The sequence below is a fragment of the Pinus tabuliformis genome, chromosome 6 (genome assembly GCF_031772625.1).
Source record: "Pinus tabuliformis cultivar Carrire ecotype Pingquan chromosome 6, CPIR1, whole genome shotgun sequence".
Taxonomy (NCBI): domain Eukaryota; kingdom Viridiplantae; phylum Streptophyta; class Pinopsida; order Pinales; family Pinaceae; genus Pinus; species Pinus tabuliformis.
This window is the reverse complement of record NC_142292.1, coordinates 1828735207-1828756253: the sequence shown is the minus strand read 5'-3', so window position 1 is coordinate 1828756253 and position 21047 is coordinate 1828735207. Positions and strand designations below refer to the sequence as shown.

At 40.4% G+C, this 21047-nt stretch overlaps 1 protein-coding gene across 1 annotated transcript in view; it reads right to left on the bottom strand.

Moving 5' to 3' along the window:
- Nucleotides 1-20807, bottom strand: part of LOC149266306 (uncharacterized) — a 69235-nt gene extending 48428 nt beyond the window's left edge. Inside the window, exon 1 of the mRNA XM_089430235.1 lies at nucleotides 20145-20807. Within this exon, the coding sequence (XP_089286361.1) occupies nucleotides 20145-20575 (431 nt within the window). The 5' untranslated portion in view covers nucleotides 20576-20807. The remainder of the gene's footprint in view (nucleotides 1-20144) is intronic.
- Nucleotides 20808-21047: the final 240 nt, after the last annotated feature.

The window sequence follows — 21047 nt, the reverse complement described above, 5'->3', positions numbered from 1 at the left end:
ATATATATATATGATTAAGTAAAAAAGAATTATAAAAAAATATGAAATATAAAATATCAACAAAGCAACAACAACAAAAAGAGAAGATGAGTTCCACACAACAGTCATTAATTTGGACAATAATGTAAGTTGAAGGCTGCATAGGTTAGACGTATTGTGACCCTGCAAGAGGAGATCATGGAAAGTGAGATCAAAAGACAAGATACTAAACAAATGTTTCATTTATCTTGAGTACACTCCTCAGCTATATCCATGTGTCAATCAAGAGATACATTACCACGATTGATCACATGCCCAAATAAAGTTTGTGATCCTTAGGAGGAAAACATGTATCAGCATGAAAACCAAAGGTTCGATAAAGTAATATTTTGAATTTTATCCTTCCTCTCTGGCTGTATTTTTACCCCAGTTGGCTGCACTTTTAATGTTCCTGTAAGCCTTCAACTTGTCCATAACATCTCCAAACTTGCAGTGTGAATTCTCTATGTCGGAGAGTTGTGTGGGTTGTTTGTGAGCTAGACAGGATAGTGTGAGTTGGGGAAAAATTCACTGGTTGAGCAAAGATTTAGATACCATGACAAAATTTTCCATGGTTGCCAAATTGTCCAAGTCTCCCAGAGAGAAGTCAAGACCTTGACTCTTCCTTGCCATATTTATAACCTTGATGGTATGGATTCCTGAGGGGGTGATATGCACAGAAGGGAAATGCCCAAGCTTGGTTGCATAATTGACGAGGATGGTATACAGTGACTGATTGGGAGTTCATGGAGATGCCGGGGGCTGAGAATAAGTTGGGAGATAGAGCCTACAGGTCCATTTTAGCCCTAGTGGTTTCATAGTCTGTCTTGGGGTTGGTGTCCATGTTGGATATCTATGGCTGCCTCGCGAAAAATTTCTATGTGGTTGATTGCAGCTTATATTTGCTAATTAAGATAAGTATTCATCTTTGTTGCTGCATTGTTTATGTTTATTTTTGTATTGCCGTGTTTAATTTTGAATTCTGTAAATGGAATGGTTTACGAGTCTTCTTAAGAATGAATGTGGTGGGCATGAGTTGTTATAATTTACAATTATGTAATTTATGCATTTTGGGCTAATGCTGCACATGTCGATGATTGCGCATAAATTCACATATAATTTGTTAGGTCCCTATAATACTAGTGATTCCCCCATTACTATTGTCATTGTAGCCCTTATTGTTATTGGTGTGCCCCTATTGTCCCCATATTGTTATTATTGTGCCCCATAGAAGCCCACTATTGTTATTGGTGTGCCCTTATATTATTATTGTTATGTCAGCTTTGATTATATTGTGACCCCTTACACCCCTATATATAGAAATGAAGTTTTGTCATTTGTATCATCCAAGAATTGTTCATTTGTGTAATGTAAAGGAGGTTCCCCCCTCGAAGACGCTGATTTTGAAGTCGTTGATCTATCTTTTCTTCTATTTTGTGAGATGGTTACATAACATTTGGTATCAGAGCCTTTGGATTCTAGGGTTTCGCTACTCCAAACAGGTCATTGTGGCATTTTCGCTATAACTTTTTTTCTACAATGTTTCAGAAACTGAAATTAAAACCCATTTGAGCCGAAATCTCGATGAACCTCGGGTCCGAATTTCAGATCTTTTCTCGCTATATTTTCAAAGATAGGATCCAAGGAAGTTAGGGTTTTTGCAGGCTCCCGAATTATATCTCAAACAGGTGACCTGGGGAAAATCATCATAACTTTCTCTCTTAACATCAAATTGAAATTCCGTAAATAGTGACAAAAAGAGGACGACCTGTAGTATTCTGTGTACGGATTTTAGGTCCTAAGGTCAAAACAGTGACACGTGGCACTTCGTACAAGTTCGCTCTACTGAACCAGTCTATAATCAGGTCATTGTGGGAGATTTGGCATAACTCTTCCTTGGAGAATCCAATCTTGATCAGACTTGTGGGGTTGGAAAGAGGACTCAGAGGGCTACCACAGGATGCAATTTCAAACCTTGGAGATCCGAAATTACAGAGATACAACAGATTCAATATCAAGCTCCTACAAAGTGAAAAAAGGTGTGTAGTCTTTTTTAAATTTTGCATAAGTTTGGTTGAAAAATTAGTTTGAAGGAATTCAAAGGGCATAGTGAAGCATTATTATCATTAATTGATGCCCCGAAGAAAGAAAATGGAAACACCTAGTAAGCAACCTGAAAGTTCTAGCATGACTCGTGAAGAAGAGGAAGAAATGCAACATGATATATCAAAATTACGAGACCAAGTGCAACAAAATTCACTTTCACAAAAAATAACAAAAGCTAAGATGGATGGTTTAAAGAAAGGCATCGAAGCCAAGATGGATGGCGTGGAAGCTAAGATGAATGACGCGGAAGCTAAGATGGATGCTATAGAAGAAAAACTTAAAGGCAACATGGAAGATTTGAAGACAGGTTTGACAAAGTTGCTACAAGAAATGCTTACTAATGGCGAAAGGGTAGTAAAGGAAACTCATGATGAGAACAAATGAAATGTTAATCATGATTTCATAGACTCTAATGTTGGATTGAAGACCCACCATGTTCCCAAGATCGATATGAAGAAGTTTGATGGCAAGGACCCCGTAACATGGAATGGAGCAATAATTCAATCTCCATAATGTGCAAAACACACAAAGGGTATGCATTGCAACTTTATATTTGGAACCAAATCAGTTTGTATGGTATCGATGGCTTTGCTCTCATAAACAAATTGTCACTTGGGCAATTTTTACGGAAGAAATGTCGAGTGTTCGGATAACAAGTGACACTTATTAAAATTCTTGTTATGCATTTTTATGTAAATGTTGAGTCTGCAGATAAATATGTGAATGTGTGTGTTTAAAATGGTATTTATGTTGATGCATTTCATTTAAATTTTGCATTTAGTTTACCTAGTAATGTCTACAGGTTCTGCTAGAAACCTAAAGTAATGTCCACTCAACAAATCAAAAAGGAAATATTTACACTAGGCGAAATGGGCACCTGGCTGCCAACTTAGAGAACATGGGTGAGCACACCACACCTTTTTCTATTGTTCCTTAAAAACTTTTAACTCAACAAAGGCAACTGACATATTTTTGAGAAAATAAACACATTTTTTTCTTGGAAAACTTGTTGACAAACAATAAAGAAATACGTTGCATTGCAAACTAACACTATCCTCACTGGATCCCAGATATAATCATAGAACAAATCTAAAAATCCATTAGCACTTCAAGCTTTTCCCTCTTCAAAGGCCAATTTGTCTTGTTTTTTTGAGAGAGATGGCTCACATATCCCTTCCTTCTGAATATTTGGCATTCCAACAACCATTTTGCCCTTTGTATTTTATTTCACAATAAAAGTTTGATTTGTATTAAAAAAAGTTGAGGCCAAACTGGACAACTTCGTGATCCAATAAAAATGGCCATGGCCAACCTCAAAAAGGATGGGAATTCCATTAACCCCCGTTGTTTTATTTTGCCTAGAATTTATTTCATATATGAGAACATGAGTGAATGCAAACAAATTGTGAATGTAGAAAAGAGCAGAAACAATACTTCTCTAAACTAAGTTTTGATGTTGATTTCTTGTCGTCATTCGCTGTAGAAAAGTGCAAAAACAATACTTCTCTAAACTAAGTTTTGATGTTGATTTCTTGTCATCATTGGTTGTAGAGTAACCAAGGTTGAAGTGCTCTTCTTCTTGACTACTCTCATCCATCACTCTTTTGATGATTTTGAGAAATATAACTCAGACAAGAACTTCCACACACTAAAACCCTAGATAGCTAGAAACTTAATGAACTCTCAAAATTGTTGTGGATATCCTGAAATATATATATATATATATATATATATATATATATATATATATATATCTCTCCAAACACAACAATACCCCTCTATCATGGAAATTTTCAATTCGTAATACGCAGACCTACACACTAAAATCCTAGATAGCTAGAAACTTAATGAACTCTCAAAATTGTTGTGGATATCCTGATCTAAAAAAAAAACATAACTAATAACAAGTACAATAAGAATTGACAACATTGAAATCACATTTGTTTTCTTAATTCATCATAAAATTTTAAATATATATATATATATATATATATATTTGAAAGCAATCACTACAAATTCTCATTGTGTATATCTTAACAGATACCTCACCCACCTATAACAAGTAGACTAGGATTTACAATGCACAAGACCTTAACCCTATGCACCTAGAATGGATCAGCCAACCTGGTGTTAGGTCTCTAGGAATCTACAACTTAATTGGAGAAGGCCAAACCATGCAAAGCACCTCTCCCCTCTATCTTTGGGATCAATGCCTACATATAGAACTTGAAATATCAAAATTAAAATAGTAACTTCTAAATCTAAACAAAAACTAATATCTGAATTCTAGACATCAACTTGATCTAGAAAAGCAAATATTTGAGCATTCCTACTATTAATTTTAGGTATGTTCTATGCTTAGAGCAATTTATTTCAATTTTACAGTTAGCTCAATATCTTTTCCAGATTAGCAATCACATAAGCATAATAGTAAATTGCAGATAGAACATAAACATAAATCGCAAAAGACAAGCCAAGACAAGAGGACACAAGATGTGGCGCTAGCCAGGGACAAACCCCAATGTGGGGAAACCCTTGATCAATTCTTCTTATATGTTCTTCAATAGTTCAGCAGAGAGAGAGAGAGAGATAGTACATATACAACAAAAGTCAACACTTTGACTTATCTAAATAGATCATCTCTAAGATGATGATACATGAGGTAGCTGAACTCAGTTGAAAACATGTTGCTTCAACTGATTCTCCAAGGTGACTCCATCACCATGTTGCACCTATCATTGTGCTGCTCCTCATCATCATGTTGCACCTCACTGTGTTGCACCATGTTGCACCCATCATCACTATGTTGCATCTCATCATGCTTCACTGATCATGACTGTACCCATCATTGTACTCTTGCACTATGCTGAGTTCTTCATTGCACTATGCGGCACCCAAATGCATGTTGCAATACCTCATCATCCTAGTGCTGCAATACATTCTTGTTGTTGTTATATGTCCATCTTTACCATGTTGTCCCATTGTTGCACCAATGTCCAGCAACATTGATCTACACCATGCTTATGCATCACTGCTCCTATGTGCACTATGCTGCATTGTACAACATGCACTCACATTATACATCATGTACCCATTGTTTCTCAACAAACTTATCCAAAATAGGTCTAATTTTTTACCCAACCTATGTTGCGGGGGAGCGCCCCCCCCTCGAACCCGCTCCCGAATCGCGCTCCGGGCGGGAGCGCGCTCCCAAAATCGCTCCCGAACGGGAGCGAATTTGGGAGCGCTCTCCCTCAAAAAAATTTGTGCTCCCTGGTCTGTTCAGAATCGACTTAAGGAGCGATCGCTCCGGCGCTCCCGGAGCGATTTTTAATGCCCGGGAGCGATTGGGGAACGATCTCCCGAATCGCGCTCCGGGCGGGAGCAGCTCCGAAGCGCGCTCCAAAAATCGCTCCCGAACGGGAACGACTTTCGGAGCGCGCTCCCTCAAAAAAATTTGCGCTCCCTGGACTGTTCGGAATTGACTTAGGGAGTGATCGCTCCGGCGCTCCCGGAGCGATTTTTAACGCCCGGGAGCGATCGAGGAGCAATTCGCGCAGGGCCGGGAGCGGGTCGGAGGAAAAAAAATTCCGCGGACCCAAAAAAATTAAATTTAAACAAAGAAAAAAAAAAATGGTTTTAAAAGGCCAATGGGCCAAAAAAATATTCATTGTTACTTCATTGAGCTTGAGTTTGGAGTTGGAGCAAGAGCAAAGGAGCAAGTGCTGAGGAGCGAGGAGCAAGTGCCAAGGAGCGAGGAGCAAGCCTGCAGAGGTAAGTAACTTAGTAATTTAGTTAGTTTAGTTGGTTAGGTAGTAATTTAGTTAATTTAATTTAGCTTATTGAGTTTAAAAATCATGTATTTAAATTAAATTAATAAATTAAATTAATTAATCCCAATAAATTAAATTAATTTGCAGATTCAAGAATCAAAACCCTACAAACATCAAACACCATGGACCTGGCTATATTTCTTGGCATTTTCCTCTTCCTGGTCCCTTTTATGGTTATTATGGTGCTGGAGAGTAAGAAACGGAGGGGCCAGCCTCAAACTGAAGAGGGGGATGAAGAAGCCGGAGAAAGTCAAATGGGTGAAAACCCCGGTGAGGAGGAGCTGGAGGAGGGTGAACATGACCCTCAAAAAACTAAACAAGACCAAACTCCATTGTGGAAATATGTTAACAGGGCTGAAACAGGGAGAGGGGGTGGAACCACTAAATTTCATTGCCCCCATTGCAACACTGATTACACAGGTTCATACACCCGTGCTAGAAGACACCTCTGCGGGAAAAGGCCATGGGATGGAGAGAAACAAATAGGAATCAAAACTTGTACAGCGGTGTCAGCAGCGGAGAGAGCCAAATACATAAGGGAAGAGGAGGAAGCCCAATACAGAACAAAATAATCAAGGGGTTTCTTTGAACCAAGCTCACAATCACAAAGAACTCCTTCAGCATCCTCCCAAGGCAGTGGATATGGGCATGGAGGCACAGGGTCATCATCTTTAAGGCGTAGAACCATATCAGATTTCCTTGATGAGGGGTGTAGGAATGATGTGGATTCAAAAGTTTACAGGTTTCTCTATGCATGTGGGATACCATTCAATGTTCTTAGCTCACCTTATTGGCACGAAATGGTTTCTGCCATAAATGATGCCCCTAAAGGATACAAGAGCCTTGGGTATGACAAGGCAAGAACCGTTGGCCTTGATCATGAAAAAGCAAAAATATCACATTCTTTGAATAAAATGACAAGTTCTTGGACTGACCATGGGGTGTCCATTGTATCTTATGGATGGACAAATGTAAAAGGCAAGCCATTGATAAGTGTTCTTGCTGTGTCTGTTAGTGGTCCCATCTTTCTAGCTGCACGTGATTACTCAGACAAGTTCAAGGCCGCCATCAACATTGCAGAAGCATTACTTGAAACAATTGAGCGTATTGGCCCATACAATGTCATCCAAGTCATCACTGATAATGCTCCTAATTGTAAGGCAGCGGGAGCAATTATTGAGGATAAATACCACAACATATTTTGGTCTGGATGTTTGGTTCACACATTGAACCTTCTGTTGCATGATATTGTCAAAAACAAAAATGAACAATACCAATGGATTGGTAATTTGTACAAGAAAGGCAAACAAATGATAAAATTTATTACAAATCATAGCAATACCCATGGCCTTTTCCGCAGTCACTCGAGATTGGAGTTGTTGAAGATTGCGAAGACTAGATTTGGTAGCTATTACCTCACCTTCAGGCGCCTTTTGAAGGTAAGAGAGGCATTAGCTAGCATGGTATCAAGTCCACATTGGCAGGTGTTAAAGGAAAGGGCTACAAATGTAGCTGACATGGCAAGTTTTGAAATGGTGAGGAGGCCGCTCTTGATGGGCAGTTTTGTACAAGTGTGAGGTAGGTATTGGATTTCACCAAGCCAATTTATCACATGATTCGATTTGCAGATACAGACAAACCAGTGATTGGCGAGGTGTATGAGCAAATGGATACCATGTTGGGGGAAATAAAAGACATTGTTCATAATAGAGATCCCAACTTGTACAAACTGATTCATGATTGTGTGCGTGAACGGTGGAATAGGCTTAACCTTCCACTACATTGCTTGGCGTATATCCTTACGCCAAAATACTACTCTACATCTTGGTTGGGCCAACCTGCAGCAGGGGGTGGGGTTAGGACCAAACCCCATTTAGATCCAGAGTTAACTAAAGGATATTTGGAAGCATTAGAAAAGTTGGTACCTGACAGGGAGGAATGTGCAGCTGTGCGCCTTGAAATAGGCAGATACTTCAGTGGCACTGGTTTGTATGGTAACTTCCATGCAATGGACGACAAAGATAAATTTGAATCTCTCACATGGTGGGAAACATATGGCGGCCACGGACTTTTGCCAAAATTGGCAAAAAAAGTTCTTTCACAGGTTGTAAATTCTTCTTCTACAGAGAGGTGTTGGAGCACCTACAGCTATATACATAATGTGAAAAGAAACAGACTCAATGAAAACCGAGCAGAAAGCTTGGTTTATGTGCACTACAACTTGAGGTTTGTAAAGTTTTGTAGATGTTCTATGCTAAGAGCAATTTCACTTTTCTCACAGCAATCATACAAGTAGATAAGCAAAATGCAGATAGAACATATAAGCAGATCTTACAGAAGACAAATCAGAGACAAGAAAAATGTATGTGTTTGTTTCGGCGGTCAACAGGATGCTTCAACCAGCAAAGTCTCCTTTGGTCAGCCAGCCCAGCATGTGTCACAACAACCCTCCAACCAGTAGATGAGTCAACCCAAGTCAGTTCTACAAAAGTCAACGCTGTCCTGAAAAGTCAACGCAGGGGCAGCAAGCTAAAAGTCAACGCAGCAGCAAAACGGTCAACCCTTTGACCTCGATTTTTGTGCCAGGTAGTATGGCCTTCAAAAATCGAACCTCCCACAAGTTTTCAGCTTGTTTGGACCAAGCATTGACCAAAGTCAACGCTGGTCAAACTTCTGCGAAACCCTAGCAGCAGAAACCCTAGCAGCAGAAAAAATCCTCTTCGTCCTTCCCACGTGTGGCTGAAATTCGTCCTCCAGGTAGCTCGTAATTTTTAGGATGAGAGAGGAAGATGTGAGTTGTTTTTTGTGATCAAATTCTCTCCAACTTTTCCTGTATATATATATCCATCAATGAGGGTGTGTGACACATCTGTTTGGCATGTGAGCCTACATTACAAAACTGGCTGACCTTTGCACATATAATTTATTAAGAATAATAAATTCAAAATATAAGTTCTGCTCATCGGATTAAGACTATTTTTATATGGATTTTACACCTCTCAGAAAGAGGAATCCAACAAAAATATTAGCCTCTTAATCTGAGCATCAGAACATGGAGTTTGGACCTAGTTGTCCAAATTTAACACTCCCTCTCAACTAGGGAGAACTCCATCTATTAGTGCAATTAACATCGTGAGTCATCCCGCCGAAACTTGCTTTGTTGGCTTCTTTATTTCAGAACAGAAGTGGGTCAGTCACAAAGACATCATTCCCCGACTGACATAATCAGTCCAGAGGTCCCAGACCTCACAAATCTTGATCCCAGATCAAGTGGTTGGACCATGCCATCCTAGATAGAGTACGGCAATCTCTGATGCGTCCATCAGTCTTTGCTAATAGTCTCTAGCTTTTCCACACCTCATTGGCCAAATGAGAGGTACTTCCCATGAGACCTGAACTCAATGGGTAGGATGCATACGGGGCACAGATTAAATGAGTGGCGAACCAACTCAATAATCACAAGGGTGGGGCAGAAGCATTATGAGTGCTTATAGCTCCGAGAAGCTATCCCCAAAGCCCCCCAGAGCTCCCAGAGCTCATTGTCCAACAGGACCCACATCATAGGGTCTTTCCACGACACCAAGACTCTCACGGAAGGTTAGGAACTTGACCTTCCCCAGGGGCTTAGTGAGAATATCCGCGACCTGCTCATCAGTTCCTATATGATCGAGCCTTACGGCGCCTCGCTGTACCATATCCCGGATAAAGTGGTACCTGATATCAATATGCTTGGATCGGTCGTGGAACACAGGATTCTCAGTCATACGAATCCCACTCTGATTATCACAGAGTATTACAGTGGTATCTAGCACATGTTGGAACAGCTCACTAAAGAGCTTCCTCAACCAAACTGCTTCACAACAGGCCATACTAGCAGCAATGTATTCGGCCTCCGCGGTGCTCAAAGCCACCGACTTCTGCTTCCTGCTCATCCATGAGATCGAAGCAGAACCAAGATTGAAACAGCATCCAGATGTGCTCTTACGATCCACCACACTGCCAGCCCAATCGGCATCAGTATATCCCCGGAGTATCACACTCCCGGCAGTGTATCTCAGCCCATGGTTTATCGTGCCCCGAAGATATCTCAAAAGATTCTTGGCACCAACCCAGTGAAAATGATTCAACCATCTGTTGACTCAAAGTATTCACTGCAAAAGATATGTCCGGACGGGTGTTCACTAAGAACATCAAAGCTCCTATGAGTTGACGATACTCAGTAGGATTGGCCAAGATAGGCCCTGCAGCGCTGCCACTCAACTTCTTAAAGTTGAGTTCCATTGGTGTCGACACGGACTTACAGTCCACCATCCCAAATCTTTCCAGAAGCTTCACAATATACTTTCCTTAAGAAAGGAAAATCTCTCCAGGTCTCTGCCAGACCTCCAGGCCTAGTAAATAGTGCATCAGTCCTAGGTCTTTCATCTCGAACTCAGCAACAAGCTCCCTCTTACATTGATGAATGAGAGGGTCATCACCTGTCAGGAAGAGGTCGTCCACATACAGCACTAGAATGAGAGGCTTTCCTTCCTCAACCTTAAAGTAAAGGTTTGGATCAGCATTGCTTCGAGTGAAGCCCAGCTTCATCAAGTAACTATCCATCCTCTCATACCAAGCTCTGGGTGCTTGCTTTAACCCATAGAGGGCTTTCTTCAACCTGCAGACATAAGTGTCTCGATCTTGAACTTCAAATCCCAGAGGTTGTTCTACATACACCTCTTCCTTTATTGCACCATGCAGAAAAGCAGTCTTGACATCCATCTGATGAAGACTCCATCCTTGCGTAGCAGCAAGGGCTATGATGGATCGGATGGTGGTATATCGAGCCACAGGTGCAAATATATCGTCATAGTCAATTCCTTCCTTTTGAGAGAAGCCACGAGCAACAAATCTTGCCTTAAACTTTTCAGCACTCCCATCAGATCCATGTTTAATCTTGTAGAGCCATTTAGCGGTGACAACAGATTTGTCCTTCGGTCTCGGGACCACATCCCAGACATCATTCTTCATAATAGCCTCATATTCTTCATGCATAGCATCCTTCCAGACTTGATGCTTGATGGCTTCTTCAAAAGATCCAGGTTCAGATTGTATAATAGTACTCATGGCAGCTAGATACCCTTGGTATCTACACGGCTTCTTGCTTTCTCGGAATGTTCCCCTTGGGGCAGCATGACCCTCAGCATCTTCGAGGGTGTCCCTGAGCCATGATGGCCTCTTTCCTAGAGAAGGGGAAGGATCAATAGGGTCCATTGGCTCTTCAACATCAGGCATAGTCTCATCCTGGGGTTCTTCCAGATTTCCAGGTCTTTCTTCATGGTTTTCTTCAGATCTAGGAAGATCTACTACTTTCTTCAGGGAAGCATCTTCGTCAAAAGTGACATCATGGCTTATCTCTACTTCCCTTTGACCAGGTACATAGACTCTATATGCCTTAGAAGTCTCACTGTAGCCCACAAACATTCCTTTCTTCCCAGTAGCGTCCAGCTTACTTCTCTTTTCTTTCGGCACATGAAAATAGACAGGACATCCAAAAATTCTAAAATGTGAGACATCAAGTTTCTTACCAGAGAAAACCTCTTCGGGAGTTTTGGAGTCCAAAGCGGAATGAGGGCATCGATTTTGAATGTACACGGCAGTATTTGCAGCCTCTCCCCACAGAAACTTTGGAAGACCCTGGTCACATAGCATGGCACGGGCAGCTTCCACAATAGTCCTATTCTTGCGTTCAGCAACACCATTCTACTCAGGAGTATATGCAGTGGTAGTCTCCCTCTTAATGCCAGCTTCTCTGCAAAAGTCTTTGAACTCATTTGACTCATATTCAGTGCCATTGTCAGTCCTCAAAATCTTGATCTTCTTTCCGGTCATATTTTCCACCAAGGCTTTGAAGGTACGGAACCACATGAAGGCCTCATCCTTCTTCTTCAAGAAGTATATCCAGGTTTTGCGAGAGAAGTCATCAGTAAATGTCATATAGTAAGAACATCCCCCCAGGGATGTTACAGGCAACATACCGGAAAGATCAGAATGGACCAGTTGCAATATCTCAGATGTCTTTGTGACACTTGAGGGGAAAGGTCCCCTCGTATGTTTTCCTTCAGCACAGCCCTTACATACACCTTTATGATTATTTCCAAAATCAGGCATCCCTGTCACCACCTTCCTTGCTTCGGGAAGAGCCTTGTAATGAAGGTGTCCAAATCTTCGGTGCCATAGTTCGGTTTGACGAATAGTATCACAAGTCATAGCTCCCAACGGACTCCCTCCAACCTGGTAGAGTGTACCAACTCTAAAACCAATTGAGATAGCTTCCTTGAAGCTCTTCTTCCACATGAGTACCTTTCCATCAGAGAAAGTTACATTGAATCCTTTGTCTTCCATGGCAGATACAGACACAAGGTTCTTCTTCAATTTGGGTACATAGAGTACATCTTGTAGATGGAGGACTTGTCCTTGAGACAAGTGGAGGGTCACAGTCCCGGTCCCTTTCACAGGATAAGTGGCATTATCCCCAAGGGTAATTTCTAGATTAGTAACCCTTTCAACCATGTCAGAAAGTGCTTCCTTGAATCCAGTGATGTGTCTTGAGGCACCACTATCGATTAGCCAGACATCCATAGTGTCGGGCGGAGATGCAGCTGAGAGAGCAGATATTAGAATATACTCATTTCTTTTATCAACAACATTAGACTCCTCATACCTGGTATTTCTGGTCCTTTTAGAAGGTGGATGGTTTCCTTCAAAGTGAGCCTTCCTCTTTCCTTTGGATTTGTCATTTCTTTGATTCCCATTCCTTCGGTTGTTGTTGTTGTCGTCACTATCGGGAGAATTCTTCTGGAAGGGGCATTCTCTAGCATAGTGTCCAGTCCTATGGCAGGTGAAACATTTACCCTTCTTCTTTTGAGTCTTAGTCCTTCCTTTGTCCTTGGAACCACCAGAGTTCTTCTTTCGGGAATGAGCAACATAGGCAGCATTTCTTTCATTATCAAATTCCTTCATCCTTGTTTCTTCTTGCATACATCTAGACAGAAGCTCATCAAAGTTAGGGATGGTATTATTGTTGAGAATGGTAGTTGTGAATACTTGCCATTCATATGGAAGTCCTCCAAGTGCGGTGAGAACCATCTCACGATCAGCTATTGTCTCCCCAATAGCTAGCAGATTGTTCCTGGTTTCGGTCAACTTCATAAAGAATGTTTGAATAGACTCGTCTCGGCCCTTCTTCATATTCTTCAACTTGTTCTTGAGGAATAGCACTTGGTTCACATTGTTTACTCGGAACATAAGTATCAGTTTGTCATACATCTCCTTGGATGTGCCTAGTTCAGATATGTAGGCAACCAGACTCTTATTTATGGATTCCCTGATCAGCAGTTTTGCTCTGATTTCTCCCTTCTTATACTTGTGTTTAACAGCAGCAGAGGCATTTGATGGAGGTTCTTGAATCTTCCCTTTCACATGATCTAGGAGATCATGATCTTCTAATTTGAGATCTAATAACATCTTCCGGGCATGGAAGTCATCACTTCCAGTCAGTTTGTCATTCTCCCTGAATTCAAGCTTAGAGGAATCCATTTCCTTCGATGATGTTGCTATAGATAGAGTTTGTCTTCACCTCAGCTCTGATACCATGTAAAGTTTTGTAGATGTTCTATGCTAAGAGCAATTTCACTTTTCTCACAGCAATCATACAAGTAGATAAGCAAAATGCAGATAGAACATATAAGCAGATCTTACAGAAGACAAATCAGAAACAAGAAAAATGTATGTGTTTGTTTCGGCGGTCAACAGGATGCTTCAACCAGCAAAGTCTCCTTTGGTCAGCCAGCCCAGCGTGTGTCACAACAACCCTCCAACCAGTAGATGAGTCAACCCAAGTCAGTTCTACAAAAGTCAACGCTGTCCTGAAAAGTCAACGCAGGGGCAGCAAGCTAAAAGTCAACGCAGCAGCAAAACGGTCAACCCTTTGACCTCGATTTTTGTGCCAGGTAGTATGGCCTTCAAAAATCGAACCTCCCACAAGTTTTCAGCTTGTTTGGACCAAGCGTTGACCAAAGTCAACGCTGGTCAAACTTCTGCGAAACCCTAGCAGCAGAAAAAATCCTCTTCGTCCTTCCCACGTGTGGCTGAAATTCGTCCTCCAGGTAGCTCGTAATTTTTAGGATGAGAGAGGAAGATGTGAGTTGTTTTTTGTGATCAAATTCTCTCCAACTTTTCTTGTATATATATATCCATCAATGAGGGTGTGTGACACATCTGTTGGGCATGTGAGCCTACATTACAAAACTGGCTGACCTTTGCACATATAATTTATTAAGAATAATAAATTCAAAATATAAGTTCTGCTCATCGGATTAAGACTATTTTTATATGGATTTTACACCTCTCAGAAAGAGGAATCCAACAAAAATATTAGCCTCTTAATCTGAGCATCAGAACATGGAGTTTGGACCTAGTTGTCCAAATTTAACAAGGTTGTTGAGTCAGTACTGTGATCGGGCTAATGAGGATCCCACATATAAAATTTGGGACAATCACCCAGAGGATGACAATTTGGAGGATGGCATTGTACATATTGAAGAACTAGAAGAGGAACTTGTAAGGGATGAAAATGAAGCAGCTGCAGCAGCCATGCCACCTCCACCTCCACCTCCACCATCCAGTAGCAGTGCTCGAGGTCCGAGTATTGTTCCTTTGCTGTCGCCACCTCCATCTACACCCTCGCGTAGAGGTTCTAGTTCTGGTCGTCGGTCTGTGCGGGAGACTCCTAGAAGACCACCACGACCTGCTTATACTCCTGGAGACTCTCGTGGCAAGGGCATGTAGATTTATAGTTTACTTGTATTTTTTAGTTTCTATTAGACTTTAGTTTTCATAACTATTGAGTTTTGAGTCCTTGACTCTTGACTCTTGACTCTTTCATATCATAATAATATTTTTTGTAAACATTATATCACTGTGACAATGAAAATTTGAAGTTTGAAGTTGGGCCTTGGCAATTATAACTCATTGGTAATGATTGTGAATTATGAATATGATGCTTTGTGAAAGACTAAAGTTGTTTCATTTCATCTCATTATTCATGTTTCATTTTATAAATTTTTAACATTTCATATCATGTTAACAATTAGAAGTTAGGACTTAGAAATATCTTCGATATTACTTCTTGTAATGGTTAAACTTAGCTTACAAGTACAACTTTAGTGATCAATGATGATAAATGTTATTGAATTTTCAATTCTGAAAACTTGAAGTTGAAACTTTAAGATTGAATTTGATGAATCATGATTTATAAGACTCAATATGTTGTAGTTGTAATATGTATTTTACTAACTTGTGGACATGGTTGATGACGATTATAATTTCTAGATGATTGATGTGATATGGTTCAATGATCAATCTATGTTTTTTTATGTTTTTTATGTCTAATTCATCATTCTACATGTTTTTTTTGACATATATGTATCAAAAATTAAAAAATATAAAAATATATATATATATATATATATATATATATATATATATATATATATATATATATATATAAAATCGCTCCCGAATTCGCCCCCAAACTGGGAGCTTCTGAAAATGGTCGCTCCCGCTCCCGCTCCCAAGTAACATTGGACCCAACACATGACACAATTGCTGCTCCAAGTCTGTTGTACTGTTGTCCCTGGTTAGGGCATGTGCATGTTGCAACAACCCTTAAATACCTACACAAACAGTCTCCCTTTTGCTGTGGCCTAGTCTTGAAGAGGTGTTGGCACCCTTGGCTGCTGTCCTGGGCATAGATAGCCCCTAAACAGCTCCACGCTACCCTCCAAAGAGAGTTAGGACCTGCTGCCTACCTACAGTACCATATGTTGCCCTTCCTTCAAGAATTTTGCACCCAAGACACCTCCACGCAGGCTGAACCAACCTCTCCTTGCCTCGGCCCTCTAGGGAGCTGTCTCGGCCTCCCCTCACAGCAATTCGGCCCTCAAACATACCCTAGAAATAGCCCTAAAACACCACACTGTTCTATCCCTCTTTGTTGGTTAGGGCATCCTTTAGACATCTCTTTTCCAGCGTCTAAGGGTTGTCTCAAACAGCGTATAGATTAGGGCATCTAGGATATGATAAGACAGTGTTTAGTGACAACTGTTAGGCGTGCTAAATCTCCCTTTGAACTGTGGCCAAACCTTCACAAGACCTGCGGCTAGGGCATCCTTCTTTTACTGCGAATAGGGACTCCTTCTAGACCTGTGTTTAGGGCTTCCTCCCCTTAGAATTCTCTTCCACTAAAACCGAAAACAAGTGGAGAGAAATCAAGAGTAAGTGTGTCTAAATGACTATCAAGTCACCTCCTTTCATACTAAAAGGTTGAGCACACGTGGGGGTTATTTGGTTGTTGACCGACCTTGACAAATTGTTCCATAGCACAAATATATTCATATCTCCATGAATACTTATTGGAATCGGATGATCTTTAGATCAATCCTACACCTCTGGGAGAGAGGGATCCAAGAAAAATATCAATTGCCATAAATAAGATGACCCACATGGAGTTTGGCCCAGTTGCCAATTTTAACACCTACCCAACATTTGTGTGTCCTCTTAAAGCCTCCATAATTACTCCACCATTATATAACCATTATTGTGCCCTCATTGTTTTAGTGACTACGTCATCAATGTATAAAAATTGTTGTTGGTGAATGAAATTGTTGTTTATGAATCTCATTAACATTCTTAAAGATGATTCTAAGACAACCACATAGTGCCCAATTCTATGAAAATGAAAAAAATGTTTTTTTGCATTGTAGTGATAAAGAAAACCTTAATCAGGGATGATGGACTAGCAGGTCGTGCGCTTGAGCTTATCGACTCCCTAATCCTGCTGACCCATGATCGCCTCTGCTTCCTGTCAGCTCCCATGTCCCCTCCAAAGTCCTCTCTGGGAGGAGACCACCCCCCCCCCCGACTTCACCCTACAGCAGCGACCTTCCTCTCTCTGGTCTCCTCCCTCGATCCTCTACACGATCAGCTTGCAATGTCAAAGTTTGTCAAACACTTGGAATCCATCCATGAAATCGACTTGCCTCCTTCAATTCCTCACAAGGCAACTCTTTCCCTTACAGAGCGAGGTATGGTAGGCAGTTCACTGGTCCCTAGCCTTCACCAAAATTGGTACAAGTGGATTGAGCGTAACTCGTCCACCAAAATCAAGGGGCAAATCTCAACCCACTTTTGCAAAAGAAGGTTTTACACCTACTTCGAAACTAAGGAAGACAAAGATTTAATCTTCAAAAATGGTCATACTTCATGGATTCGAGAGGTATTTACTTAAAGAGAGGGACCCCAAACTTTGATCCAAAGCTCGATATCCCCAACGTGAATAGAGATTTAATCTTCAAAAATGGCCATACTTCATGGATTCGAGAGGTCTTTACTTAAAGACAGGGGCCCCAAACTTTGATCCAAAGCTCCACATCCCCAAAGCGGTCCTGGTATAGGTTCGTCTCCCTCACTACCACTCCATTGTTAGGGAGATGACTCAATAAGAGCAATAGGAAATGTAATCGGAAAATACATAGATCGAAGTGAGCCAAAAGAGAACATGCATGCATGCACAAGGATCTGCATGGAGATGGACTTAAGCAAAGGCCTTCTTAAAGCAGTAAAGCTCAAGGTTGACAACTGGTCGTTATAACGAAAACCTTAGTCCTAGAAAACATATGTAAAGAGTCGATTTCAACTTTTATTGTAGTTATGAAGAATGTAAGTGGTAATCTTGCCCACCATAGCATTTAGATGTTAAAAAAAAATTCATAAAGGCAACAAATTTGAATACTTTGAAAACTCCTTTAACATATTAAATATGGAAGCACAATATCGCAATACACACAAGCCTCACCCACTCATAACAACCCCTTAAATGGTTTGCAAACAAGTATAGTTGAATATAAAAGGCAAATATCAATGAAGGCCAAAGAGTGTTTTAGCATCATAATTCCACAAACAATGTGTATAATAATGGTGATTAACTCCATTTTCATGGAGTCAAGTTGGAGTCATAGGCCAACATAGCATTGAATTGTGCATGAGATTCACAAACCAATAAATTGACACAAGGATTCTCTTCTTGCTATGGTCTACCCCAAAATTGAATGGCACATCTTACAACTATATGAGGTCGTATGCAAGTCCTGGGAAATTTTGGAGAAAGAGTTAGAATAGATTAGTCAATACCAAATATGATTTAAAATTTTAACCTTAGAAACAACAATTCCACATGCAATTTTTGTATCATAACAATAATCAATATCAATAATGAAGTCAAAGATTGAGTCATGGGTCAATGAGCATTGATGAAGTGGCAAAAATCAATGGAGTAATAACTTGTCCACCCAAGTTCAATACTTGTTGAGGTATGCGCCATTCGATCATTCTTGTTGAGGTATGCCCCACTCAACCATTCTTGTTGAGGAATGCCCCATTTGATTCTTGTTGAGGTATTCCCAGGAGGATTTCAACATGGCAATTCAACAGATCATAATGGTAATTGACGTCACTAATTCAAGTCTAATGGAGTGAATGTTTGAACTTTGAGTCATAGGCTAAAAGGGTGTTAATTCACTAGTGCAATCAACAGAGTGATTAGTTGCCCACCAAGATTTCATTCTTGCTACAGGTTTCCCCATATGAAAGGTATGTATTACAAAGCCCTAGTCTATTTTGGTAGAACAATTAGTCCCCATACTTGACACTGAAGCCAAAGGAAGTCCACATTACGCACACATCAATCAAGATCAAAAGGCATGTATTACAAAGTGATGACACCAAGTGAAAGCCCTAAGCTATTTTGGTAGAACAATTAGTCCTCATACCTCACACTAAAGCCAAAGGAGGTCCACATTACGCACACATCAATCAAGATCAAAAAGAGCTTAGGTATGGCAATGTTGCAGGCCATTTTTATAAATATGGAGATCAATGTTGCTAATTCAATTGCTATGAGTCATAGACCAACAAGGCATTGGTTAACTATTGAGGTCAAGTGAGTAAAAAGCAACCCACCAATGTTCACTTATCACTATCCCATCTTAACGGCATGTGTTACATGTTACAAAGGGATAGCATTAGATGTGAGTACCATGAGATTTTCACATAATGAGCCAAAGGCAGTTTGCTCTACGCACACATCAAACAAAACCAAAGAGGATTTAGGCATAGTGATTCTATAGACAATTTTTCTCTCATAATAGTGATCAATATTACTAAATCAGTTCTAATGGAAGGAAAGTTGTTGTCATAGGCTGCCCAAGGACCCTTCCTCACTACGATTTAATTCACCTAAGTGGTATGAGTTACACCTATTATCGTTACCACTCAAACCTGCACTTGAGCCAAAGGAAGTTTGTTCTTATGCCATAGATCAATTAAAACCAAAGAGGATTTACGCATAGTGATTCTATGACGACTTTTGTCCCATAATGGTGATATTGCTAATCCAGCTCTAATGGAATGAAACATGAGTCATAGGCCAATCAAATCAGTTCAGGGTAACGTCCACTAAGTAATAGAATGCCAACCAGGGTTCCATTCTCACTAAGCTCTGTATCACCAAAGTGGTATGACTTAACCCTATGTTACCATAAACCAAAAAGGGTAAATGAAACAAGATACGTAAAAAAAATGAGAAACAAGGGCCAACAAAATAAGAAACGAGGGCCAAAGGGTTTGGGGGAAGAAATAACGCCCTTGCATTAAGGAAATTGTGCCAAATACGAAATAATCTAGTGATTTCGAACTCAAAGTAACTCACAATATATAATGTATCAATGCTATAAATTAAATTACATCAGAACAATTGTGATTTCTTTCGAGTTTAAGGTTGTACTTTTCAAACACTGCAATGGACCAGAAAATACCCCGGAACAATCCTTGGTTGTTTCTGGTAATACTGAGGTACACCAACACAAAACCATATAAAGTCAAGTCTGGTATGAACCTTCTGGTTGTGAAACAGTTGTTAGTTATTCCTCTATGCCGGAAACCCACTCTTCCGAAAAAATAGAGAGGAAAAGTCCACGCAAAAAATAAAAAGAATAAACGGACACGATGTTTAAAAACCACGATCTAAGCCATTGTCTTTAACCAACTGAAATTAAATTCATCAAAGAGATGCACAAGAAGAGTGAGTACCTTGCAGCTCGGAACCTCCGTTTCTCTTCTTCAGACATTTGAACCGAAACCCCAAAACGCTCTGCTCTCCGCTGCCTCCTTTCCAGATCAGAATTAGGTTTTTCTGTCGCATTCTTGACCTGGGCGGAAGATAAAACCACAGTTGTTGTCGTCTCTGGTTCCGTGGACTCGACCGACGTTTGCTTCCGTTGAGCATCTCCAGATTTCTCTTTGACTTCGTCCTGCTGAATTTTCTGTTGCAATTCACGGCCACCGGATTCAACCACGGTCAGCTTGTTTGCGTAATTCTCCTCTGGCTTCTGTTCATTTTCGCGGTCCGCAAACGAAGAAGATTTCAAACCTCTGGCGTCCATGGCGCCCTGCATCCCCTGGACTGTCAGTTTCTTCCAGTGAATGGCTCCTCCCTTGGACGAACTGTCTGCCGTCGCCATTTCTGATCCGACCCCAAGCTTTTAAAGCCCCTTTAAGACTTGGAAAGAATGAAAGCCCTAGGGTGCCATAGAAATCAAGACGAAACCCTAACCAACCAACAGCCACTCTATGGAGGCCCTGATGATGGAGAATCAAATGGAGGAAACCCAGAGGGCCAAGTGATAGTTATAAAGAGCGAAACCGCCATAACATTCACTGAGCAGAATATATTCGTAATGCGTTCAAATGCTGAATTTATATGCTTCCGTGCTTTTTTTTTCAGAGAATATTTAGCTTTCTTGTACTTTTTTATCATTAATGATTTTGTGTTTTGCATTTGCATTTTTATATGTAAAAATAAAAATAAGATCTATGTGACTGTCCAAACATTTTTTTACACATATAAAATAAAAATCATTTAGAGTTATTTCTTTTATGGATTTGTTATAAATTATTATATATTGTGTTGGTAGTTGAATATTGAATTTTTAA